The sequence below is a fragment of the Gekko japonicus genome, unplaced genomic scaffold (assembly GCF_001447785.1).
Source record: "Gekko japonicus isolate JY-2015 unplaced genomic scaffold, Gekko_japonicus_V1.1 scaffold79, whole genome shotgun sequence".
Taxonomy (NCBI): domain Eukaryota; kingdom Metazoa; phylum Chordata; class Lepidosauria; order Squamata; family Gekkonidae; genus Gekko; species Gekko japonicus.
The window spans coordinates 757,833-780,596 of NW_015167530.1; the positions used below are offsets into that span (position 1 = coordinate 757,833).

The 22,764-nt window shown below is 43.2% G+C and overlaps 1 protein-coding gene across 3 annotated transcripts in view; it reads left to right on the forward strand.

Moving 5' to 3' along the window:
• The window catches only part of TP53INP2 (tumor protein p53 inducible nuclear protein 2), a 65,720-nt gene that overhangs the window by 13,308 nt on the left and 29,648 nt on the right, over window positions 1-22,764 (forward strand). For 2 of the 3 annotated variants that reach the window (XM_015413404.1, XM_015413403.1), the window contains one exon: window positions 12,623-12,983. In XM_015413404.1, coding sequence (XP_015268890.1) covers window positions 12,860-12,983 — 124 coding nt within the window. In that variant the 5' untranslated portion in view covers window positions 12,623-12,859. Of the gene's footprint in view, window positions 1-8,270; window positions 8,333-12,622; window positions 12,984-22,764 lie in introns of those variants that run through there. The other variant, XM_015413405.1, reaches the window with a different exon arrangement.

Consider the following 22,764-nt stretch of genomic DNA (forward strand, 5'->3'; position numbering starts at 1 on the left):
ACCCACCAAAGCTGCCATTTTCTCCTGGGGAACTGACTTTTGTAGTCTGGAAATCAGTTGTAACTCTGGGACAACTCCAGACCCAGTCTGGATGTTATCAACCCTATCAGGGGTCCATGAATACACTTGACTGGTCGCCAGATCTTTTAATCTGGTGAGCAATAGCCCCAGCCCACAGGCAGGAAGGGAGGGGGCTCATCTCTGAGCTTGCCTGCATTTCAGAGGCTGTGGGGAGAGAGAGAACTCTCTTTGCTTCAGAGTGCCTATGGATTTCATCATAATGCCAGGAAGAGGACTCCTCCTCTTCTTTCAGGAGACGCCAATGCTGGCTACAAACGTCGATCAAAATTTGTCAACCATTTATACCTTTAATCCACAGCTGGCCCTTTGAGTGGTGTAAATTGATAAACATGAAAACATACATGAATACATACATGAAAAGCTGCCTTATCAGATCGCTAGTCTATCAAGATCAGTAAAACTACTCTGACTGGCATTGGCTCTCCAGGGTCTTAGGCAGAGATCTTTCACATAACTTGCTACCTGATCTTTTTTAACATGAGTTGCTAGGGATTGAACCTGGGACGTTCTGCACACAAAGCAGATGCTCTACCACTGAGCCACAGACTACCCCCCCCCCCCTCCCATCTGTCCTTATTGGCCTGGTTGTACATGCTTGGGTATAAACCTCCAAACCCAAACTCAGAAATCAGTACAGAGACACCAATTTAGACCTTTTAAACTCATCTAAATTAAGGCCTTGTGTCTGATTAGTTAAAGATTACCCCACATAATGAGCAGATAAAAAATAAAGCTCAAAGGATATTATCCCCATCCTGTACTATGGGCACAATCTACTGGGGATTTCTCTTGCACAGTTTTGACTGAAAGGGAGTTACACAAGTGTACTTCCGTGCTGTTGTGAAAGTCATTTTTAGTGAGATTGTTACAGCTTGGGCCCGACATGTACAATGCCCAAGGTCAGCTGCTCACATCATACACATCATCTGAGTTCTGCGTGGCCCAAAATTTGAAGCAAACAGGTTGAGACATTAGTGCCTTAAAATACCTCTCTCTTTTGTCTCACAAGAGTGTCAGCTTTAAAGAGCAATGCACTCAGTGCAGAAATTTAGTTTTGTTAATTAAATATCATCCTTCCTTTCAATTGTAGTACTGTTCAAGCTTTTTGTACCAGTTCAAGCTTTTTGACAGGGCCCAGTTGTTCTGGAGGATGTTGTGAAAAAAGATCTGGTGAAATTTCAGTGCCGTGTTGCTAGGCATTACCATGATGAAATCCTGCAAACTTCTGCTATTGGCATCCTGCAGTATATTTGACACTTTGAAAGGCAGCTTGAATTACTGAGGGGGTCTTTATGTTTTACAAGTATTGAATGGAAATTAATATAAAAATAAGGATGGGAGAATAATTCAGAACATTTGCTTTGAAGTGAGTAGCACTTACATGATTTGAAAATATCCTTGCTATCAACAGCATTCCTTGCAAACACTGGCCTTTTAGGGATAATCATAGATGGTCTGATCACATCAGAGCTTGCCAGCTCCAAGAAAAGCTTCCAGGGCCTTTTGGCTTTCTGTGTTGACTTGCAGGTGTTCCGGGCTGGTCATGTGGATGTGCCATCAAGTCCTGAATTCAGATTTTGGCACACACACACACACACACTTTCCCAGATTTAGCAAGGACACCAGGCAAAATCAGTGTGTGATGCACATCCATGTGACCAACTCCAGACAGGATGAAGCATCTGCAAGTCAGCAGGGACTAGGTTTTTTCCTGCACTGAAATGGATTTTAAAAAAAAGTCTAACCTACCTCTCTGCCAAAGACTCCTGGGACAGTTTCCAAACAGGATCTAGTTAAAACATTACAGTTCACATTAAAACGCCAAAAGGAAAAAGAATAGGAACTCATAAACAACCATATCCAATAAATAGTATACCATAATGAAAACATCAGGTAAAGGGTGAAAAAACTCTTTAACCAAAAGTCTGTGTAATTTTTTTTTTAACAATCTTAAGACTGGCACCAAAAAGCTGGCAGGATCAGACCCTAGCAAAGCCACTGTGGAGGGAGTTCCACAGTCAAAGTGCTACCACAGAAAAGGCCCTGTTTCAGATAGTTCTCAAAATAAGGACCTCAGTGGCAAAACACCTTGAAATGAACATCAATATTTTCTGTTGAAAATGAAGCTTTGTCAAGGTTTGTGAGTCACTGTGTATAATTCTGGAAGAACAAAAAAAAAAAAAAACCATGAAGGCCAAGAGTATTTTCTGAGGCTTCAGGAAGATAAGAATCAGTGTTCTGTAAGGCAGAGACCTGGTGAAACATATTTACCAGATTATCTGAAGGCAGCAGACTGTCTGACAGCCTTGCATGTTCCATTTGTTAGGCAACCATAGTGATCTTTAGCAATTAGAACTTTAAACATAGTTGCTGGCAGATTTAGAACAAGATAGAACAACATGATAAAAGCAAGATTAATGCAGTCCGCTTAAAAAGCAAACAGAGATGTCCCTGGTTATGAGAGACATTTTAGAGCCGGCAGCACACATCTGAACAGCTTAAGTTGACTTTGACAGAGGAGTACAAAAAAGTGCAGAATCCTTCACAAAGTAAATCATACTCAAATACCTTCTTTCATGAGACACTGTTACCCTAACAGGTGATCTGTATTTGACTCTAAAAAGGAAAAAAAGTTATGTGCTGCTAGGAGTAGGGAACTGGTTTTTTGCTCCATTGTAATAAACTGGAAATCAACCTCTTTCAGTTTGGTGATTTAACCTGACAATTCTAGGACAGAAAACTGATTATCATGGCACAATTCTAGGACAGAAAACTGATTATCATTGGTTTTTTACTTCGTGAGAAGCACACTGGCCCACAAATGGAATGCACATTCTATTTTTTTAGTATGCTGTGAAACCAACAATTCTAAAATCATATACAAAATCCTAGCAGATAGTATATAAGACACTAAGAAATATTAATAGTAACAGTGGTTAAATAAAAGGCCAATACAGCATACCGTAGTTGGCTCAGAACATTATGATTCCTGAACCTGCCAAACCTCTCAATCGCGATCACACGGGAGCATGTGTTAGGGGTTTTTCTGTTTTTTTCTCAGTTTGTGCATGCACATAACTGTTCATCCATGGAATTGAAAAACTTTATCTTCACGCATGTGCAGAGACACTGGGGCAAATCACAGATTTAGCTTGACAGTTCCGCAGAGCACCGTGATTTCACCGTTTTGACAGAAGACTTCCCTTTAAACTTTTCACCCGAAACTGGCCTCTTTGGGATCCCAAACTCAAAACTAGTGACCGTTTAAATGTTGGTTTTAAAAACGTGGGAGCAGAGCTCCGCTTATGCACATACCGCTGATGCACAAAAAAAAAAAGTTGGCTGAAAAGCGGAAGCCTTGGACTTCCAAACGGGGAGGGGGTTTAAATAATCAGAAATGACTTGACACCGGAGGAGCGATCACACGGGGGAAACTGCGGCTTTAAATGGGAGAGCTGAGAAAACACCACTTTGGGACCTGGTAACAAAATACTCCACGTTAAAAGAGTTTTGAGCCGGAAACCAATGGCTGGGGACAGGAGGCAGATGTTGACTGTGTGATCGTGCATATAAAATCCGTTGTTGAACTGTCACAACACCAGATCAAACGGCGCGTCTGAACGCACCCATTGGGTAGTCAGGAACAGATCCCGGATTTCTTCTATCAGTCTATTTGGTCTGACCTGGATAGCCCAGGCTGGCCTGATTTCATCAGATCTTGGCCGCTTAGCAGTCACTATCTCATCACAGCAAAATTGGGTTTCCAGGTTTGAGGTGGGGCCTGAAGACTTCCCAGAATGACAACTGATCTCAACACTAGATAAATTCCCCTGGAGAAAATGGCTGCTTTGGAGGGTAAACTCTATGGCATTATATACCACTGAGGTCCTGCCCCTACCCACACCTCTCCCTTCCCTGGGTGCCACATCCAAAACCAGGTATTTCCTAACCCAGAGTTGGTAACCCAAAATGTATGAAATGTCTCCACTGAAAAGTAGTGTTTGAGGCGACATCAAGTAGTTCAGTCTGGTGATTGATCCTCAGGGGTTGTTAGAAGTAAAGTTTCACTCATTGAGCTATGGGTGTCAGTGATGCATCTGTGAACTCACAAAGCAGTGAGTTTAAGCAAGGCAGGGTAGCCCATCAAGTCACATACAGTCCCCAGAGGGGAAGATAAGGCCCCCCCCCCCGGGCCGGTTTGGGTTGAGCAAATGGCATGGGGGGGGGGAGCTGCAAATTGGGCCCCAGCAAGCACACTTGGGTGCTTACTTCCCAACAGCTGCCATCTGTGTACAAAAGGAGCAGAATTGAGTTGGCCTAACCTGACTTGTGGCAAAACGTATCCTCTAGTTTGGAACTCAGGGACAAACAGACTTTGAGATAAGACGTGTAAGTAGTTCTGCATCAACATTCCATATAATGCTTCACAAATGGTAGGGCTCTTTCCCCCCTGCATTTTACACACACAGAGTTAACAGAAACTGGGCACCTGCAGGGTTAGAATGTGAAAACAGCTCTTCTATTAATCCATTGCCAAACTGTCAACTGTCACACTTTTTTAGCAGCTGTTAGGCACAATTCACACGGCTGCCATAGCCAGCTTCTTTTGTTCTGTTCCGGCTGTACTTTGTTCCTGGTGACTTGAGTCAGAATAATTGTGCCATGAGCATTAGCTGCGACAGGGGGCTTCCCTAGCTCAATCCGCATTAGGAAGCTTTGTGATGCAAAATCACTTTGCGGATATTTGCTGCTTGTAACACATGACAGGAAAAGGGGGGAAAATGGTGATCGTGTGCAATGTACTCATCTGAACTGACATACACCGTTGTAGGTGAATGCAGAGTACGAATATCTACTGAATATTTGGATCTTTGCATAAAGGATCAAAATACAGATTTAAAAGGGTTAGGGACATGAACTGGCCACACTTTACAAATATCTATCTATCTGTCTAATTTGCTGTCAAGTTGCTGCCAACTCATGGTGACCCTCCAGGGTTTTCAAGGCAAGAGACTAACAGAGGTGGTTTGTCACTGCCTGCCTGTGCATTATGACCCTGGATTTCCTTGGCAGTCTCCCATGCAAGTAATAACCAGGGCTGACCCTACTTCGCTTCTAAAATATGACAAGATCAAGCTAACCTGGGCTATCCAGGTCAGAGCTTACAGTCATATGCATATTTAATTGGGAATGGGTCCCATTAAACTAAATAGGATTTGCTTCCTTGTCAGCATGCATAGGTTTGGACTGTTTGTCTTGTTGATTTTAGGGGTGTAACTTGATCCTATGCATCTTTAAGTACATTCCATTAAATTCAGTAGGACTTACTCCCAAGTCAGTATGCCTAGGATGAAGCAAGTGCTTGTATCTCCCCCAGTGAAATCAATTAGACTTAAAAGCATTAGACTTTGGCTGGATTGGTTTCTTGGTTCAAATGAGGTCTATCCCAGAGAAGCAAAGGTACAATCTGGTGACAGGTGACTTTCAAACACAGTGCTGGTTCTGCCATCTCTCGTGATGTGGCAGTTTCTCCTCGTCGTGTTTCGAAGAGCACAAGTTCCACAGCAACATGCCTTTTGAAAATGGTTGCATTTTCTCTAATTAGTGTTAGGAGGGCGAAATACTGGGGATTCTTTGTCACAGGCAAGCCTGCTGTCAAACCCCACCCCCACCCCTCCCTCTTCTGTCTGGATGAACTATTTCCCCCTCATGTACATGTACCATCTGTGGTATCCACATTTCCTATTCCCAGCTGTCTCGGTGCTGTGTGACATGAATGTGCACTGCCCCCTCTCCACACAATCCTCTTTTCAATGTCACTAATGTAACTGAATTTCAGGAGGGTGACGCTGATGGGCTAAGAGACCAAAAATCCATTGCTTCTCCTCACTAAGAACACAGCTAAGCTTGCCTGTGAAGGCCTCTGCTCAAGGTTGACTACACAGGAAATAATTTTTTGCAGACTGGCAGCAAAATCTGCATGTTTGCCTGAAAGCAAGTCCTGCTAAATTCAGCTGTCCTTCTTAGCATACTTCCCTTAGAAGGAAGTCTCTGTGGGCTCACTGGGACTCTCTTCTGAGTAAACAAATTTAGCAGTGGGGTGGGTGTTACCCAGGGCTGTATGCTGAGTTAGTGTCAGCTTATTAGCTGCATTGACTTGTGGGACAGACCACCTTACCATGCTTTCTCCTGCACTGCCTCCTCCCCCCCTGCAGGGTTCATCCATTGCTGCCAGTGTTTGCTGGCATCACAATGGCTTCCATTGCAGCTCCCTACCGAGGTAATTGCTGCAACCCAGCCCTGTCATGTGTAGGTCCCAAAAGACACTGAACTAAAGTCTTTTGGCGGGACAAGGGTCAGTATGAAAAAGGAAGGAGCAACTATCCACCTCTGAGCCAGATTTTGCAATAGTCCTGTGCAAATCCAGTCGGACCGAGCCCGTGGGATGTGAAGAGGTGATGGAGGGAACTCAGGGGAAAAGGCATTGTTTCAATAAGACCTGGGGCAAGTATTAACATATTACAAAAACTGTATGAAAGTATGAAAGTTCTGCTTGGGAAATCACATCGTGCCAACTGTGAACCCAGAACTATAATTTTTGGACTCTGAAACCAAGGATCCCCCTCTGGGATGCATAGTCTTCCCTGCTGAGAAATTAACTTTTCCCCTCATGTCAAAATCATTGACAATCTTGGGGGTGCAGAGGAGCATAAGTGCTCCAGCCAAAGCAAACATTTGTATGCGGCTTCTGTGGTTGGGCTGTTGCTGGCAGGGCTTAGGCCTTGAACTAGGGTTGCCAGCCTCCAGGTGGGGCCTGGAGTTCTCCCAGAATAAAAACTGATCTTTGGGCTACAGAGATCAGTTCCACTGGAGAAAATGGCAGCTTTGGAGGGTGGGTTGTCTCTCGTTATACCCCCACTGAGGTCCCACCCTCCCCCCAGGCTCCACCCCAAATCTCTAGGAATTTCCCAGCCTGGATTTAGCAACCCTACCCTGTATCCTCTCACTGATGGGCACTGCTCTGCACCTGATACTTGGTTTAGGGCTGCCAAGTGGGGGTGGGGGGTGGGTAAACCCCCGCTTCAGAGGCCCAATTCCCGCCGCCATGGAATCGGGCCCTGGAGGGAACTCTTGCCCCCCGAAGCGCAGCGTGGCTGCGTCACCAGAGGTGACGCAACCACATCAATCATGTTGGGGGCGTGGCCCCAATCGTCGGAGGGAAAACTTTATGGTTTTCCCTCTGACGATCGGGGCCACGCCTTCAACGTGATCGACATCGTGCGTCACTTCCGGTGACGTGCTGGCGGCATGCACGTGCTTTGCGCGCGCACACATCGACGGACAGCTCCCGGAGCCCGGCGAGGCTCCCCCGCTGGTCAGAAAAATTGACTTGGCAACCCTAACTTGGTTAGTGTTGAATCAGGTAATTATGCATTATGAGGAATGGCCTAAGTATATGACTTTTCTGGTTTGAACTGTGTGTACCATTGAAATGTCTGGTTAAGATCTGTCTTTAATCAAGAACCTGAAAAGGTAGGTCAGACTGAGTAGACGGCAAACAATTAAAAATGTATAAATGATATGTAAAAATACATGTATTTATTTGTAAATAATTAAAAAGCATATAGGGGCCCACTCACACCTTGTGTAAAAGTTCCAAAACCATATATACACAAGGGCCAATGGACTTGACCTGATGCGTTTCAGCCTTAGAGCCTTCTTCAGAGGTCAAACACAATAAGAAACAAATTGGCTTATACCATAATACCTAATAACAATACAATTATAAAGCATGAATACAAAATGGACCTTTCACCTGATATGGTCTAAATTAACAGATAGACTGGGGTGTAGTATGATTTTATGACAGTTCAACATCTATTCTGTGATTCATTTGTTATATTGTCTTATAGTTGTAAATGTTATGCTGTATGGCAATTTCAAGGCATTACACAAGGATTGCATCGTCTAACACCTGGTATAAAGCTCCATGACTTTTGTCTATCAACACTGCTCTTTGCTGAAGGGATAATCTTACTGAGTATGCTTTGGCTTGAATTGAACAGCTATTGAAAGGCACCTTCTGGACCAGAATTAACAAAATTAGTTTTATTTATTAATTACATTTGAATTAAGTTTCAGTATTTTAGATTGCATTGGTTATTTCTTTTGCTTCTAGATTATTATCAGTGAAATATCATTTGACATATGATTGGATCTTCATTCTATGCCTAGGAATTTCACTCTGGAAGTAAGTCAATGTGTTTTTAAAACTATAATATAGGTATTGTTTGTTTAGCCATTTTATTATAATTTCACATTTTTTTTATTTTTTACAGCAATTCCTTTCTGGTCCATTTTGTATTCATGCTGTATAATTGTATTGTATTATGTATTATGGTATAAGCCAATTTGTTCCTCATTGTGTTTGACCTGTGAAGAAGGCCCTAAGGCTGAAATGCATCAGGTCAAGTCTATTGGCCCTTGTGTATATATGGTTTTGGAATTTTTACATGAGGTGTGATTTGGCCCCTATATGTTTTTAAATTCTTTACAAATAAATACATGAATTTTCACATATTATTTATAAATTAAGTTTTAATTGTTGGCTCTCTACTCAGTTTGATTTACCTTTTTAGGTTCTTGATCCTAGTTTTCAGAGTTAAGTTTGTTTCCCTTTTTTGTTCATAGTAAAATCTATCTTTAGCTATGGGCTATCTAGGTAAGTCACTATTCTCTCCACCTCAGCTCTCTGTAATGCAGTTGCCACTTTTTCATGGGCATCCTGATTAGCAGGGAATCTTTATGTCCACACTATGGGCTCAGTGGTAGAGAATCTACTTTATATGAAGAAGAGAAGAAGAGATTGGATTTATACCGCACCCTTCACTACCCGAAGGAGTCTCAGTGTGGCTTACAATCCCCTTCCCTTCCCCTCCCCTCCCCACAACAAACACCCTGTGAGGTAGGTGAGGCTAAGAGAACTCTCTTGAGAACTGTTCTTGAGATAACAACTCTGAAAGAATTTATGACTGACCCAAGGTCACACCAGTTGCTGCACACTCTTAACCACTACACCAATCTGAGAGAAGAGACCAGGTTCAATCCAGTTTTTAAAAGGCTCAGGTAGCAGGTGCTGTGAAAGACGTCTACCTGAGACCCTGGAGAACCACTGCCAGGCATTGTAGGCAGTATTGACCTTGACAGACCAAGGATCTGACTCATTAGGAGGCAACTTCATGTATTCATTTACTAGTTTTGGCAGATCAAACTGCTGTAAAAGTTACAGAAGCAGGACAGGCAGGGTTTTTATCTTGGCAGTCCTGTAATAGAGGAATAATAATACTGGCCCACAATACAGGATTGTTTTAAGGAGTGCTGAGGTTAATTAAGTAGTTAATTAATAATTGTATGGCATTATGTGTAGAATAGTCAGGAGATCCTAAGATTATCTGGCAGCAAGAAGTTCTAGCTCTTTTAGTGTTATGCACCACTAGGTGGCCAGCTAGACTTGTTTTTAAGGCAAGAGACGCTTCAGAGATAGTTTTGCCTTTGCTTGCCTGTCCGTCATGACCTTGGTAATCCTTGGAGGTCACCTTTTCAAATACTAGCCAAGGCCAATCCTGATTAGGTTCCAAGATCTGACAGGATCGGGCTAGCCTGGGCTAGCCAGGTCAGGGCAGTAATGAGGTAATGAATTTCAAAAACAGCCATAATAATGAAATTTTGAGCAACCTTTCTAGAATTCAGGTAGATTGTTCAGTACTGCCTCCCTCAAAAAGCTAAAAGCGGGGAAGGGAGCGAGCAGTATAATATGGCATGATGGAGAAGTCCCTGGTCTGTAGTTCTTATGTGGAAATACAGGATATGGGACAGCCTTAATTGGGATGGGTGCAAAACATGTTTCAAGATGTCCCAAAGCCTACTGGGACAAAGAAGCAAGATGAAACACAAAGAGCAATTCCCTTTTGAGAAAATAAAAGCCGGCGATTACTCAAATGCCTCCCAGAAGTAATTGGAATGCATGGGTCCCATGAGAGTAAAAGAAAAACATCACAGTCCTTATATGGCTACAGCATTTGACTAGTTCTCCTGCTTACTTGATTTTAACTAGTGTTTCAATGTATTTTATTATTTACCTTGTACGTCACCTTGAGTTCCTGTAAGGTGGAAAAGCAGGTAATAAGTGTTTAAAATCATTAATAATAAATACGAACAGCAATGAATGTGTCTCATTTTGAACACTGGAAGTGTGCTATATAAATGTGAAGCGTTATTCATTATTATTGGTCTCTGAATGGGTTTTGATTAGTCATTCTAGCTGTTGCATAGCTTCTGTTCTCTCCCCTTTGTATCTGGAAGACGTAGGCTGTTTCCACACATCACTGGGCAGTGTGCTCTTGTATCAGGAAACTCATTTGCCACTGGATTTTCTTGTGTGGACCAGCCCATCCATTTGTGGATACTGCTTTAGTGCAACAATAGCACAAGATCCAGTGATGTGAGTTCAGCTCGACTGTATCTTCAAGCAACAGACACAACACTTGCAGGAATGGTACATGTTTCCTCCCAGTCACAGAATTTCAGCTATTACTCGTTTTATTTCTTGGCAGATCAATTAGCTCTGTAGCCTTTGATGGTAAGGGACAGTAGTAGGGCTGATCTTCCACACTTCTAGAACAGCTGCTCTGCTTCATAAGGGCCGTTGACTTTGGGCTCGCTGCCAGATCAACCCAGAATATTGCTAATAACTATGACCTTGACCATGCTTTACAAACCGCTGGAAGCCGCAGGGTACTGGGCAGCTGTGTGGCTAATCAGCCTGGTATGTGAATACCTTGTGATGGGATGCATAATTTAGAAGGCTGCAGAAAGAAGGACTTGCAGAATGTAAGGATTAAGACAGACAGTGGTAGGACGAGGAGACAATAGCGGCAATGTAGAAAGTGGATTGGACTTGGGTTGGAAAGTCATGAGTTCAAATCCCAGCTTTATCATGAAGCTTACTATGTGGTCCTGGCCAAGCTACTCTTATGCTCTGCAGGATTCATGTGAATAAAACTGGGTAGCTTTGGTATGATCCTGCTCTTCCCTAAAGCTCCTGTCACAAGATACTTACATACCATCTGATTTGCCACACAGTTGCTCTGAATACAATAGTCTGACTCTCCAGCGTTTTCTAGTGAGTGGGCCCAGTTACTAGCGATGGGCTCCAATGATTAAACAGGGGCCATTCTAAGCCCCTGCTTTCAGTTCAAGTGGAAAGAAAATGTCTGTATCGTTTGTAATCAGGAAACACAAATGTTCTAGCTTCTACAACAATAGATCAATCATTCAAGAGATCTTAGAATGTAACTCTGGATTTATTTCCATTTTGTGTTTACTGTAGCAGCATGGCTTTATCACTCCATAAATGAGAGGGTGCGTTTCCCCCATACTTAACGATTAATATTATTTGTACATTTAGTACATCTTTATGCCAACCATCCTCCAAGGAGCTCAGGACAGCATACATTGTCCTCCCATCATTCATTTTATCCTCATAACAACTCTTTCAGGTAGGCCAGGCTGAGAGAGCTTCGTGGAAGAGTAGTGATTGGAACCCAGGTCTTTGAAGTCCCAATCTAACACTCAAAAATTCACCTCACTGGATTCTCCATATATGTGTGTCACCTTGTATTGAAGCCACCTCGTATTGAAGCCACCTTGTAAAGAATTGAACCATTGGGTCATCTTGTGTACAATGAGTAGCAGCTCTCATGCAGAGAAAGATTTTTTTCTCAAATCTTCTACCTGAGTTTTTTCGCTGGTGAATGAACCTGGCTGAGGCCTTCTGGGCACAAAGCAGATGCTCCTCTACTCAGCGGTGGCCCCTCCCCTAGGAGAGCAATCCACCAGTGGAGCTATTTGCCAGGAGAGGTTGTGGAATCACCTGTTTTCAAGAAAACTGTAGGCTGATCTCTCAGTAGTCTTGTTTTGGTATATTGCCTTAAGTTAGGAAGCTGGGATAAATGGTCTTTTACCCCTGTGGTTTGAGAAGTGTGACACAGGGAACACAGAGTGCCTGAGCCCTGCGGCAGTGGCAGAGACATAATGTGAACTCACATTCTGATAATCTATTCTTACTTCTATTATTTCCATAAATATGCCCTGAACCTGTGCTTAACAAATTCAGTGCAAGTCATTGGAAGAGTCATGTTGGGTTTATTTGCATGTTTGTGTGTGGAAAGCTGGGTTAACATTAATCACAGCGAAAAAGGCTGTAGGAAAACAGTTGAGAACAGTTGAGATGCAGAGAGCTTGACTTAGCCCTTGAAAAAGGACTGGTGCAGTTAAGTGTTGCAGCCAGTATGAGAACCAGAAGAACCCAGCAGACAGCCCTGTGGGGATGGGGATGGTAAAGAAAATTACCATGGCTAATTAAGCTGATGATCCATGCAAAGGTTCCCTTCCCCTCTTCTCTCCAGGCCATGAGTTCCTCGTGATTCAAACAGCTCTTGCTTTTTCAGACGGTCTGAATGAATTTCTCCTTTCATTGCAGGCCTTTGCACTGAAGCCAAGTGAAGAACCTTATGATTGCACTATATGTAACTCAACTCAGATAAGACTTCGCTAGGAAACAAGCAGTTCCTGCCTTTCAGAAGAATTCATCCATCAAGTTGTCCAAGTCTCTGCTCCCCATCAGCAACTTCCAGCTCCACACCCTGAAGCAGGCACCTAGAAACTCATCTCCATCTTTCTTCTTCACAAAGCCCATCTTGGAAATCACCTTCCAGCCATGTTCCAGCGCTTCACCAGCCTCTTCTTCAGTGACACCAGAACACCTGAGGGCCTTGAAGAACCCAAGCCCTTTGTCTCTGAAGAGGAAGAAGATGATGGGTGGCTCATAATTGACCTACCAGGTGAGATATGTGAGAGGAAATTTATTAGATTGTACTCAGAGCCATGGTTCTCAACACAGAGAACTGAGGGATCATAGATGGCAACCTGAGGCCTAGCAACTCAGGCTTTTACCATGAGAAATGCTTGTTTCTGAAAGAAAGGAGGAGATGTCATTGTTTCTGAAGGATGGGAAGTTTCAGTGTGCTTCTATTTGGTGACTGCAGACTTCTCTGGAGTGGAACCTGTATAGCATTGGCTGTACAGCAGTGGTCATCAGTGAGGTAAGGCAGTGGGCACAAAACTGTAGGAAGCTGCTTTTACTACTGACTGTGAGGAGCCCAGTCAGGAACTCACTGACAGGAGATGTGAAGTGGTGGCCATGGAGGCAGGCGGGCAGCTGGAGTCAGCCCTTTGCAGATTGGTCGCGCCTGCTATGATTCCCTCTGTGTTTTAGACTGTTTCTGAATATCAACATTAAGTCTCTTCCATACTATACCTTCTCACCTACCATATATTTTTAGCTGGAATGACAAATAGTATTATCAAGGTGGCATGCCGTCTTCTGACTCCTCCCTGCTTAGAAGCCTTCAGAGAGCAGAAAAATCTCTTCAGCAAATGATATAGTGTGATACAGTGATTTTAGTAGGGTTGCCAGGGCCTCCCTAGCCACAGGCAGGGGATGGGGAGGTAGGATTGCCAAATCCAAGTTAGGAAACTCCTGGAGATTTGAGGATGGAGCCTGGGAAGGAAAGAGACCTCAGTGGGATACAAAGCCACAGACTCCACCCTTCAAAGCATCCATTTTTTCTCCAGAAGATCAGATCTCTGTAGTCTGAAGATGAGCTGTCATTCTAGGGGATCCCCAGGTCCCACCTGAAGGCTAGTGTCCCTAGATTATGGTGTCAAACTAGGATCTGGGAGACCCAGGTTTGAACCTGGCACTGTGTCCATGGAAGCTTGCTGGTTGACCTTGGCCAGTCACTCTCCCTCAGCCTAACCTGCTTCATAGGGCTGTTGTTGCAAGGATAAAACGGAGGAGGGGAGAAAGATGTGTGAACCTCTTTTGGTCCCTATTGGGATATAAATATTGAAATAACAAACAAAAAGACATTGGGGCCTCTAGCTTCATCATGCAGATCTAAAGAATGTAATGAACTTAGACTTACCACTGTCTCTTCATCAAGGCGGAATCCAGCCTTCTCTCATTACTGATACTGAACTGATACTGATAGTGAACTGGTCTGATCCAGATTCATTCAGCTGTCTGCACTCACTACTTGCAGCCCAGCTGTCATATGTCAAGCTGACCCTTCGTGTTTCAGAGGCTATAGCTTGCTTGCTCTTGCCAAAAGCATAGTCTTGTTTGCAAGATTCCCCTCTCAGGCTGGAGTGGGTTGCATTGAGTACTTTTAGTTCCTACAGCTCAGAATGATGTCTGGGTCTTCGGCCTGCACTGATTTTTCCATCTGTCTGCAGATAGCTTATGATGATATGAAGAGGGACTTCAGAGTTCACTGGTCCCTTCATCTGTTTACAGATAGATCAGGCTGGTGCTAAAGCCCAATGTCCTAGTGTTTACAGTACTACCGCCCCTCCATCTAAGATGTGCCGTTGGCATGGAATTATCTCCTACGACATTGTCCTCGCTTTCTCAGGTGGCTTCTCCCAAACTTCTGGTATGTTGGTAGAACACCAGACTGGGAGCAGAGAAAAATCACATGAAAACGAGCCAACTTTTATAGTGTTTCCCAATATTCAGACCAGACATTAGAAGGATATTCAGATATTGGAGGCAGGCTGCAGTGTGAGCTGCTGGTGTTGGGTGGGGCCTTCTCAGTTTGGTGTACTTGTTAAATGAGCGGACTCTAATCTGGGAGAACCGGGTTTGGTTCCCCACTCCTCCACTCACAGCTGCTGGATGACCTTGGGTAGCGGGGAGCCTTGGCAAGCCACAGTTCTGTCAGAGGTGTTCTTGAAAAGAGCAGTTTCTGTCAGAGGCAATGTTCCCTCTAAGCTGTGGAGTCTTGTGAGCCAAAATTCTACTTTGTGAGCTGCTGGCATTAAATTTGTGAGCGAGCGGTTTGGCTACTGCATAAATTAGTTTGTTCTGGAGCCATCCTTTCTGAGCAAAGACAAAAATGTGTGAACTGAAGGCTAAAAAACTGTGAGCTAGCTCACACTAACTCAGCTTAGAGGGAAAACTGCTCACAGGGTGTCTGTTGTGGGGAGGGGAAAGGAGGTTGTAAGCTGCTCTGAGACTCTGAGTGAAGGGCGGGGTATAAATCCAATCTCCTCCTCCTCCTGGTTCCTACAGGATTGGGCTGAAAGGAGCTGCTGAATCTTCAAGAGGAACAGAAAAGCTGTTTCATGCAAGTTGAGGCTTAACTGAAATTGTACAGATTCAACATGTATGTGTGCACGTGTACGCATGTGTGCCCAGACACAGGTTGTTTAGGCAAAGTGATGGAACTTCCATTGCCGCTATGAATGCAGAGGTATTTACAGTGGTGAGAGGGTCCACTTGGCACTTTGCCTTGTACTTTCCTTGACTCCCCACCACCACGGTAATTGCTTTATCAGTAAACGTGATAATGCTCTAGCAGTATAAAAATTACTGACTTTTTAAATAAAGAAATATCCCAAAACAGCCCTCCAGTTATGGTTGTCACCTCTGGGTTGAGAAATTCCTGGAGATTTGGGGACAGAGCCCGGGAAGGGTGGCATCTGGGTAGAGGAGGAGCTCAACAGGGATGTGATGTCATCAAGTCCACCGTCTGAAATTGCTGTTTTTTCCAGGGAAATTGATCTTTTTAGTCTGGAGATGAGCTGTAATTCTGGAAGAACTCCAGGCCCCACCTGAATGTTGGCAACCCCTGCCTCCAGTGGTTTGTAGGTGAAATGGCAGCTATGAAGGGCACCAGTGCAGGTAGAAACTGCAAAATGAGTTGAGGGCAGGGGTCATTTAGTAGAAAAAGAGGTGCAGGAGCTCATTAGCATAACTTATTTGCATATGCCACACCCCCTGACATCACCGGATGTGAGTCAGAAGGCAGCACCCACTGCTTAGGCTCCACTGGACTGTTCTGGATTGCTGGCTATTGGGGGGGGGACATGCAGATCTGCCCTCACAGAGAAGGGAAAGCCTGTACCCTGAATAAAACTTGGTCTTAAAGGTACCACTGGACTGTTTTGGATTGCTAGCTATGGGGGGAGGGGGTGTAGATCTGCCCTCACAGAGGAGGGAGAGCTTGTACCTGAAGGCGGGCCGGGGGTGGTGGACTCTGCAACTTACCTGGCTGCTGCTTTCTCATCTTGGCCCGACTGAGGGCTGCTGGGAGCAGGGGGTGGAGCTTGTTGCATATGCCCACCCCCTGGGCTCCTTACTGCTGGAGCTCCGCTCCTGTGCACTCCCACAGGAAATGACCCCTGGTTGAGGATGACATCTATCTGACCATTGCCAGAGATCATACCAAAGATTAATCTAGACTGGACTAACTGAACCTTCAGTATGGCCCCAAAAGGTTATTCTTGTATATGTTTAATTCAGTTGTACCTCCTGATGTAAAAGATGTCTCTGTGCTATCTGAAAAATCTCAGCTACATGCAGTTTGGGGCTGCTAGGCCTCCCAGTATGGTGGGAGCCCTCCAACTGGCAGCCATAGTTGCCTGCCGCTGGGAGATTTTGAAAAAAATATTTTATTTTATTTTACAAAGCAAAGTAATAGTATAGAGGGGATACAAAAAGGAAAAGAGGGATTATATAACATAATTGTATATATCAAGGATAATTATATATTACAAAGTATATAAAACAGAAAATATCTTTCCCCAACATCCCCTTTATTATAATTTAAGACATTATCTATTAAATACAACGGTCCTTACTTTTCTTGGTGTACACTACATTCAACATTTTTAAATTTCAGATTTCATAACTGATCTATTTTGCAACTACATTATTAGTTTCATCATTAATGTATATTTAATATTATATATTTTGCCACTTCTACATACTTGCTATAACTTTTAACAGATAGGTACTATATGAAAGTCCAAAAGAAAGTCTATTATGTATCTCATAATAAAATAAAAGATGTTTCTGCTCAAAATCCACTTCCTTATACATTTATATTCAAGATGTTACACAAAATTTGTTTTCATTCTGCTTCTGCATTGCAATACATTTATATACATTTTTTTAACTGTTTCTGACTCCAAATTCGTCTCCTGCTTGCATAATACACACTCCATCTCTCCTCAAATTTCGTAATTGATCTGTTTCTCACATAGGTTGTTAATTTTGCCATTACTGCATACTTAGCAAGTTTATTTTCCTATTCTTCTAAGTATGGACAGACCTCTAATTTCCATTTTGCTGCATAGATAATTCTACCCTCTGTCAACATGTATTTGAATATCTCTTCCAAAAATTTTGGTAATTTATTAGACGGTATACCTAATAGCATATTCTTAAGCTTCCACAGGGAATTTAAATTTTAATATGTTCTGCATTTTTCCATGTATTTCCATCAATATCTTTTTGCTTTTTTACAAGTGCACCACATACAGTAAAACGTTCTATTTCAATATTCTAGGGGTTATATATCATCCCCCCCAAATTTTTTTTTACCGGTTTTCACTTAATGCCTGGGTGGCTTTCTTTTTCTTTTTTCTTAATTTCTTTTCCTCATAACCATTCCTACTGATGCATAGGTATCTGCTCTCTAAAATTCTGCATCCATTTAATAATACATTTTTTCACTTGTTCTTCTGTTTCTAACTGAAGTAATAACTTATATATCCATTGTAGTAAATTGTCTTCTTGTTTTATAATCAGCTGTTTGAACTCAGTCACTTCTCTTAGATCTCCACCTTCCATGTTGATAATCTTCTTTAGTCCTGAAGCTGATTGATAATATAGCAACCATTGAATGCTGAGTCCTTCGTCTCTAATATCTTGCCAGGACTTGATTTCCCCCTGAATAATTACCATATTGCTGTATGTTAAAAAAACCATTTTTATTTCTTGTGTTCTTGTCATGATAAGCTTCTGTTGGGGACATCGGCAGAGAATTTGGAGTAAATAAAAAAATAAAATGAAGGGGTGGGCAGCCTGGCATCTTTGTTTTTGTTTCCTGGTGTGTTGATTCATCTGAGGTTTATAGAAAAAGAAAGGTGTGGGGGGGTATTGTAAAAATTAGTCCAGAAGCTTCTTCTTGCTTTTTGTTCTGGGGAGTATTGAAGAATGTGCTTAGGTAAATAATTACACAGGAGGGGAAAAGAAATCTTGTATTTCCATTGAGCAATCCTTTGGCAAATCAGTCAATTTATGTGTTGCTTTCTCTTTACTGTGTCATGCTGTAGCCAAGGCACTGAACCTTTTCAATATACATCTTTCATCAAGGGGGAAAAAAGAAAACAAGAGAAAAGAGGAGTAGCCAGTTATATAGTCCACAGAGAGGATAAGCCACAATTATAAAGTTCATCCAGGGAAGAAAATAGAAAAGAAAAAAAAGATTTTATATACTTGATCTGGTTAAATTAATATTTCCATTCTGCTTTGTAAAGGCAGTTCAGTCATTTATCTTTACACAGTTCACGTAAATCTTTTGTTAAATATCTGTAATTTAAAAAGCATAAATAAATAAATTCTCCCCTTTCCTGACATGTTACGTCCAAAAGCCATAAATTTTAAAGATGTCTCCTCTTACCACTGCAGTCAGGTGCTGCTGGAAGTCTGCTTATCTCCTGTGTTGGAGCTGTAGTCCGGTAAAATGTAAAAAAGGAGCCATAAACACATTTTTTTTTACAGATTGGTAGAGAAAGAAAAAAGAGAAAATAACAAGAGGAGGTTGACTTTGAAGGCAGAGGCCACCTTATCTCCACTGCCCTTGCTTGAATCAGAACTCAGTGGAGCTAGATAAATCAGCCCCCCCTTCACCTGTCAGTTGGGTCTCCCCCATGGGAGAGAGTTAAGGATAGAGAAATAAATTCTCCCCTTTCTTGACATGTTAAGTTCAACAGTGAGATAGATCTGGAGCCTTTAAAAAGTGCTCCCTTCAAGTTGCCATTTCCCCAGACCTTTTAAAAAAATGAACATAAGAACATAAGAAGAGCCCTGCTGGATCAGACCAATGGTCCATCTAGTCCAGCATCCTGTCTCACACAGTGGCCATTGGCCAAACAGTTCCTCTGGAGGGCCAACAACAGGGCATAGAGGCCAAGGCCTTCCCCTGATGTTTTTGTCTCCTGGCTCTGGGATTCAGGGGCTTAGTGCTTCTGCATGTGGAGGTTCTCTCAGTCACCATGGCTAGTAGTGATAGTCAAACAGACTATTTACCTAGTGGGCTTCACTCCAATAAAAACACAACAGGAGAGATTCCTTCCAAGCAGTGCAAAACTTTATTTGAATAAAGAAGAAGAAGATAAGAGATTGGATTTATACCTCGCCCTCACTACTACTCAGAGTAGCTTACAATCTCCTTTCTCTTCCCTCCCCACAACAGACACCCTGTGAGGTAGGTGGGGCTGAGAGAGCTCTTTCAAGAGCTGCTCTTTCCAGAACAGCTTTGAGAGAACTGTGACTGACCCAAGGTCACGCCAGCAGCTGCATGTGGAGGAGTGGGGAATCAAATCCAGTTCTCCCAGATAAGAGTCCATGTGCCTAACCACTACACCAAAGGAGACCCCAGGAAAAGAATAGCCAAGAGGTCCACCCAAAATATGATGGTGTTAGCTTTTATAATATGCAGTAAATGGCTTCTCAAGCATGCACATAACTTTGCATAGCAAGTATGCATTTCTTCCATCCTTATTGTGGGCCCCTCACAAGTTTCCGTTGTTCTCTTATCTTCCTCTGTGCTTAGCAAGCAATGGCCTTCAATACAACTGCCACAGAACAATGGCTTTAGTTTTCAGCATGTTTTCCATACATGGGCTCATTCTATTCCCGTATGTTACATAGTCTAGTTACGTGTCAGTGAGCCAGCAGATAAGCTTTTTATTTATTGAAACACAGTGACCATTTGTTCTTACATTTTAGAAAACTGTATCAAAGTTCACAGAGTTGGGTGAAGGCCCAGCCTAATGTTATCTGCCTGTAGCACTTAGCAAAGTCTATCAAAATAGTGTTACTGTTACTCATCAGTAGCCATGGATACTTATTCTCCATGAATCTATGTGATCCCCTTTTAAATGGGATCATATGTGCCACTAGCTTTAGGATAGCTAAGAGTATTGCCAGAAACTCTAGAAAGATTTTGGCAGTTCCTAGAACCAGGGGTCATTTCCTGCAGGAGCGCACAGGAGCGGAGCTCCGGCAGTAAAGAGCCCAGGGGGCGGGCACATGCAACAAGCCCCACCCCCTGCTCCCAGCAGCCATGAGGAGCGAGAAGCAGCCAGGTAAGTTGCAGTGGGTGTTGCCTTCTGACACACTTCCGGTGATGTCATGGGTGTGTGGCATATGCAAATAAGTTATCCTAATGAGTTATGCTAATGAGCGCCGGCACCTCTTTCTACGAAATGACCCCTGCCTAGAACTACCTGACGACACATAGTGGCACAGATGACTTCACACTCACTCCATATCCCCGCCCCTAACCCTACCACCGGTTGCCGGGCACAGCCTATTATCTAGCTCTGAACAAAATCCTAGGAATATATTGCCATGTCAGAAGAGCCACTTAAGTTGGCTGGAGTGGTAGGAAGCACATTGTTGAACAGAGTGGTAGGAAACATGCCACTGTGCCAGCATTCCAGAATTCCTGGATCTCTTTAGCGTCTCTTGCTGAAAGTCAGCGGGCAGATTTCACTTTCTGCCCTCTGGTCGTGAGGCCCTTCAGCTGCCTCGTCTTCTTTCCCATGCATCTTGCACTTGACTGAATGACACAGAAAGGATACAGGCATCTGGGCCATTGTTTTTCCCTTGGGTTCATCTTATGAAACAAACATAAACTTCCTCTTTGTTGGCTATTCCTGACTTATCAGTTGTTCCCAGTTTAAAACATCTTTCTGCTTCGGTGCAGTCCAGTCCCTTCTCAATGCCTAAAATGGAAACACAGAGTGAGGAGAGTGGCTGCCAAGTGCAGCCAGCAGATTGGCTGTGCCTCCCGGGTCAGATCCTGGCACACCCACTGAGTAATCCTAGTTAGCAAATTAACTACCTCCAACAGAGAAGTTTTTGCAGCAGGCATGGAATGAAGGGAGTAAGACACAGGGAGGGGAAAACAAACTTGACCCCCAAAAACTGGAATCAAGAACCACAAGGGTAAGAAAGAAGTCTGATAAAGGGCAAAATATTAAAAACCTAGTTGAAACTTCTAATATAAAAAATACATGTATTTATTAGAAAGACAGTTAAAAACATACATAAGGGCCCAATGAAAGCCTCGTTAAAAACTTCAAGTGGCCTCAACACATGACCTGACGCGTTTCTGCCCTGTTGAGGCTTTCTTCAGAAGTCAAACAGTATTGAGGTACACGTAACAATAATACATATTACAATAAGATAACCAATAAGTTAATACTGGACCAAGAAAATGAAGGTTAAGCAGCAAGATCTATAGGCCCAAGACAAAGATGTTTGTGTGAGGCCTCTAAAGATGAAAGCCATGTGTCTGGTGCCAAATGCACAGCTGCTGAATTAGAACATCTTCCAACTTAGGTCCAAAAAAACACCTGTGTGACTATCTTAGAGCTAGAGTGTCCTCAAGCAAACAGTCATGTGTATTGGCCCTTGTGTTTAGGCCCATGGAATGAAGGGGTCCTGCCCTCCTCGCACAGCCTAAGCTCTGACCAGCAACTGAGCTTTACATCAAAACCTATAGGGTTGCCAGCCTCCAGGTGGGGCCTATAGCATCCTTTTGGAATTACAACTGACTACAGAGATCGTTTCCCCCTGGAGACAACGACAGCTCTGACTGGGGGGTGGGTTCTGTGGCACCTCATCCCTTGTGAGCTCCCTCCCCTCCTGAAACTCCGCCCTCCCCATACTCCGCCCCCAAATCTCCAGGAATTTCCTTACCCAGAGTTGTCAACTTTACCTGATGACCAGTTATTGTATTTTATTGAGATGTGGTAGCCTGTACTGTTGGGGTTGCCAACTTTTTGTGTTTGTGTGGCTCCTGTCCACTTAGAATAGTTGCTTGAGAACCAGAAATTTGGCATGGGAACCTTTGTCCATAACTGTATCATTGTATTATGAAAAGTCTTTTATTTGCTGGAGTTTTTTGGGGTTTTTTGCATCTGCGCTTATGACTGCAACCTTGGCTGGAAGTTCTGTGTCTGTCAGAGCTTCTCCATCTTATTAACTGCTGTGCCTTTCTGTGGGATGGAAGTCAGATGATTCAGTCCCTTGCAATAACAATCTATGACCCTTTTGCTTGCAAATTAGGTGGAGAAGTAAACAAGCCTCTGTGTAGTTCAGATCCTCCCTTTCTCTTCCTCCTGCCAATCTCTTGCCATTGCGGGCTTCTCTTAAGAAACAGTAATAACAACAAAACCCAGGGTCATGCTTGTGTTATAGATATTTTTAGATATCCTGGCATGAAACTAAGAATAATGCTACCTCCCAGTGCAGGAGCAAGGCCTGTTTTTCATGCTCCACTATGCCCTTCATCTTATGTTCAGAGGTTGTTCCAGACTCTCTCAAATCTTGCAGCAGATTTCAGAGTGGAGACAGTGTTCCTACTTCATCAAACAAAGGGTAAATCTAAAATGTGGGTGTCTGAGGTGTCGCACTCCTGAGAAAGAGCCAGTGGGCGGATGGACTTCAATCTACTCTTATGCCTATGCTGGTGCCTG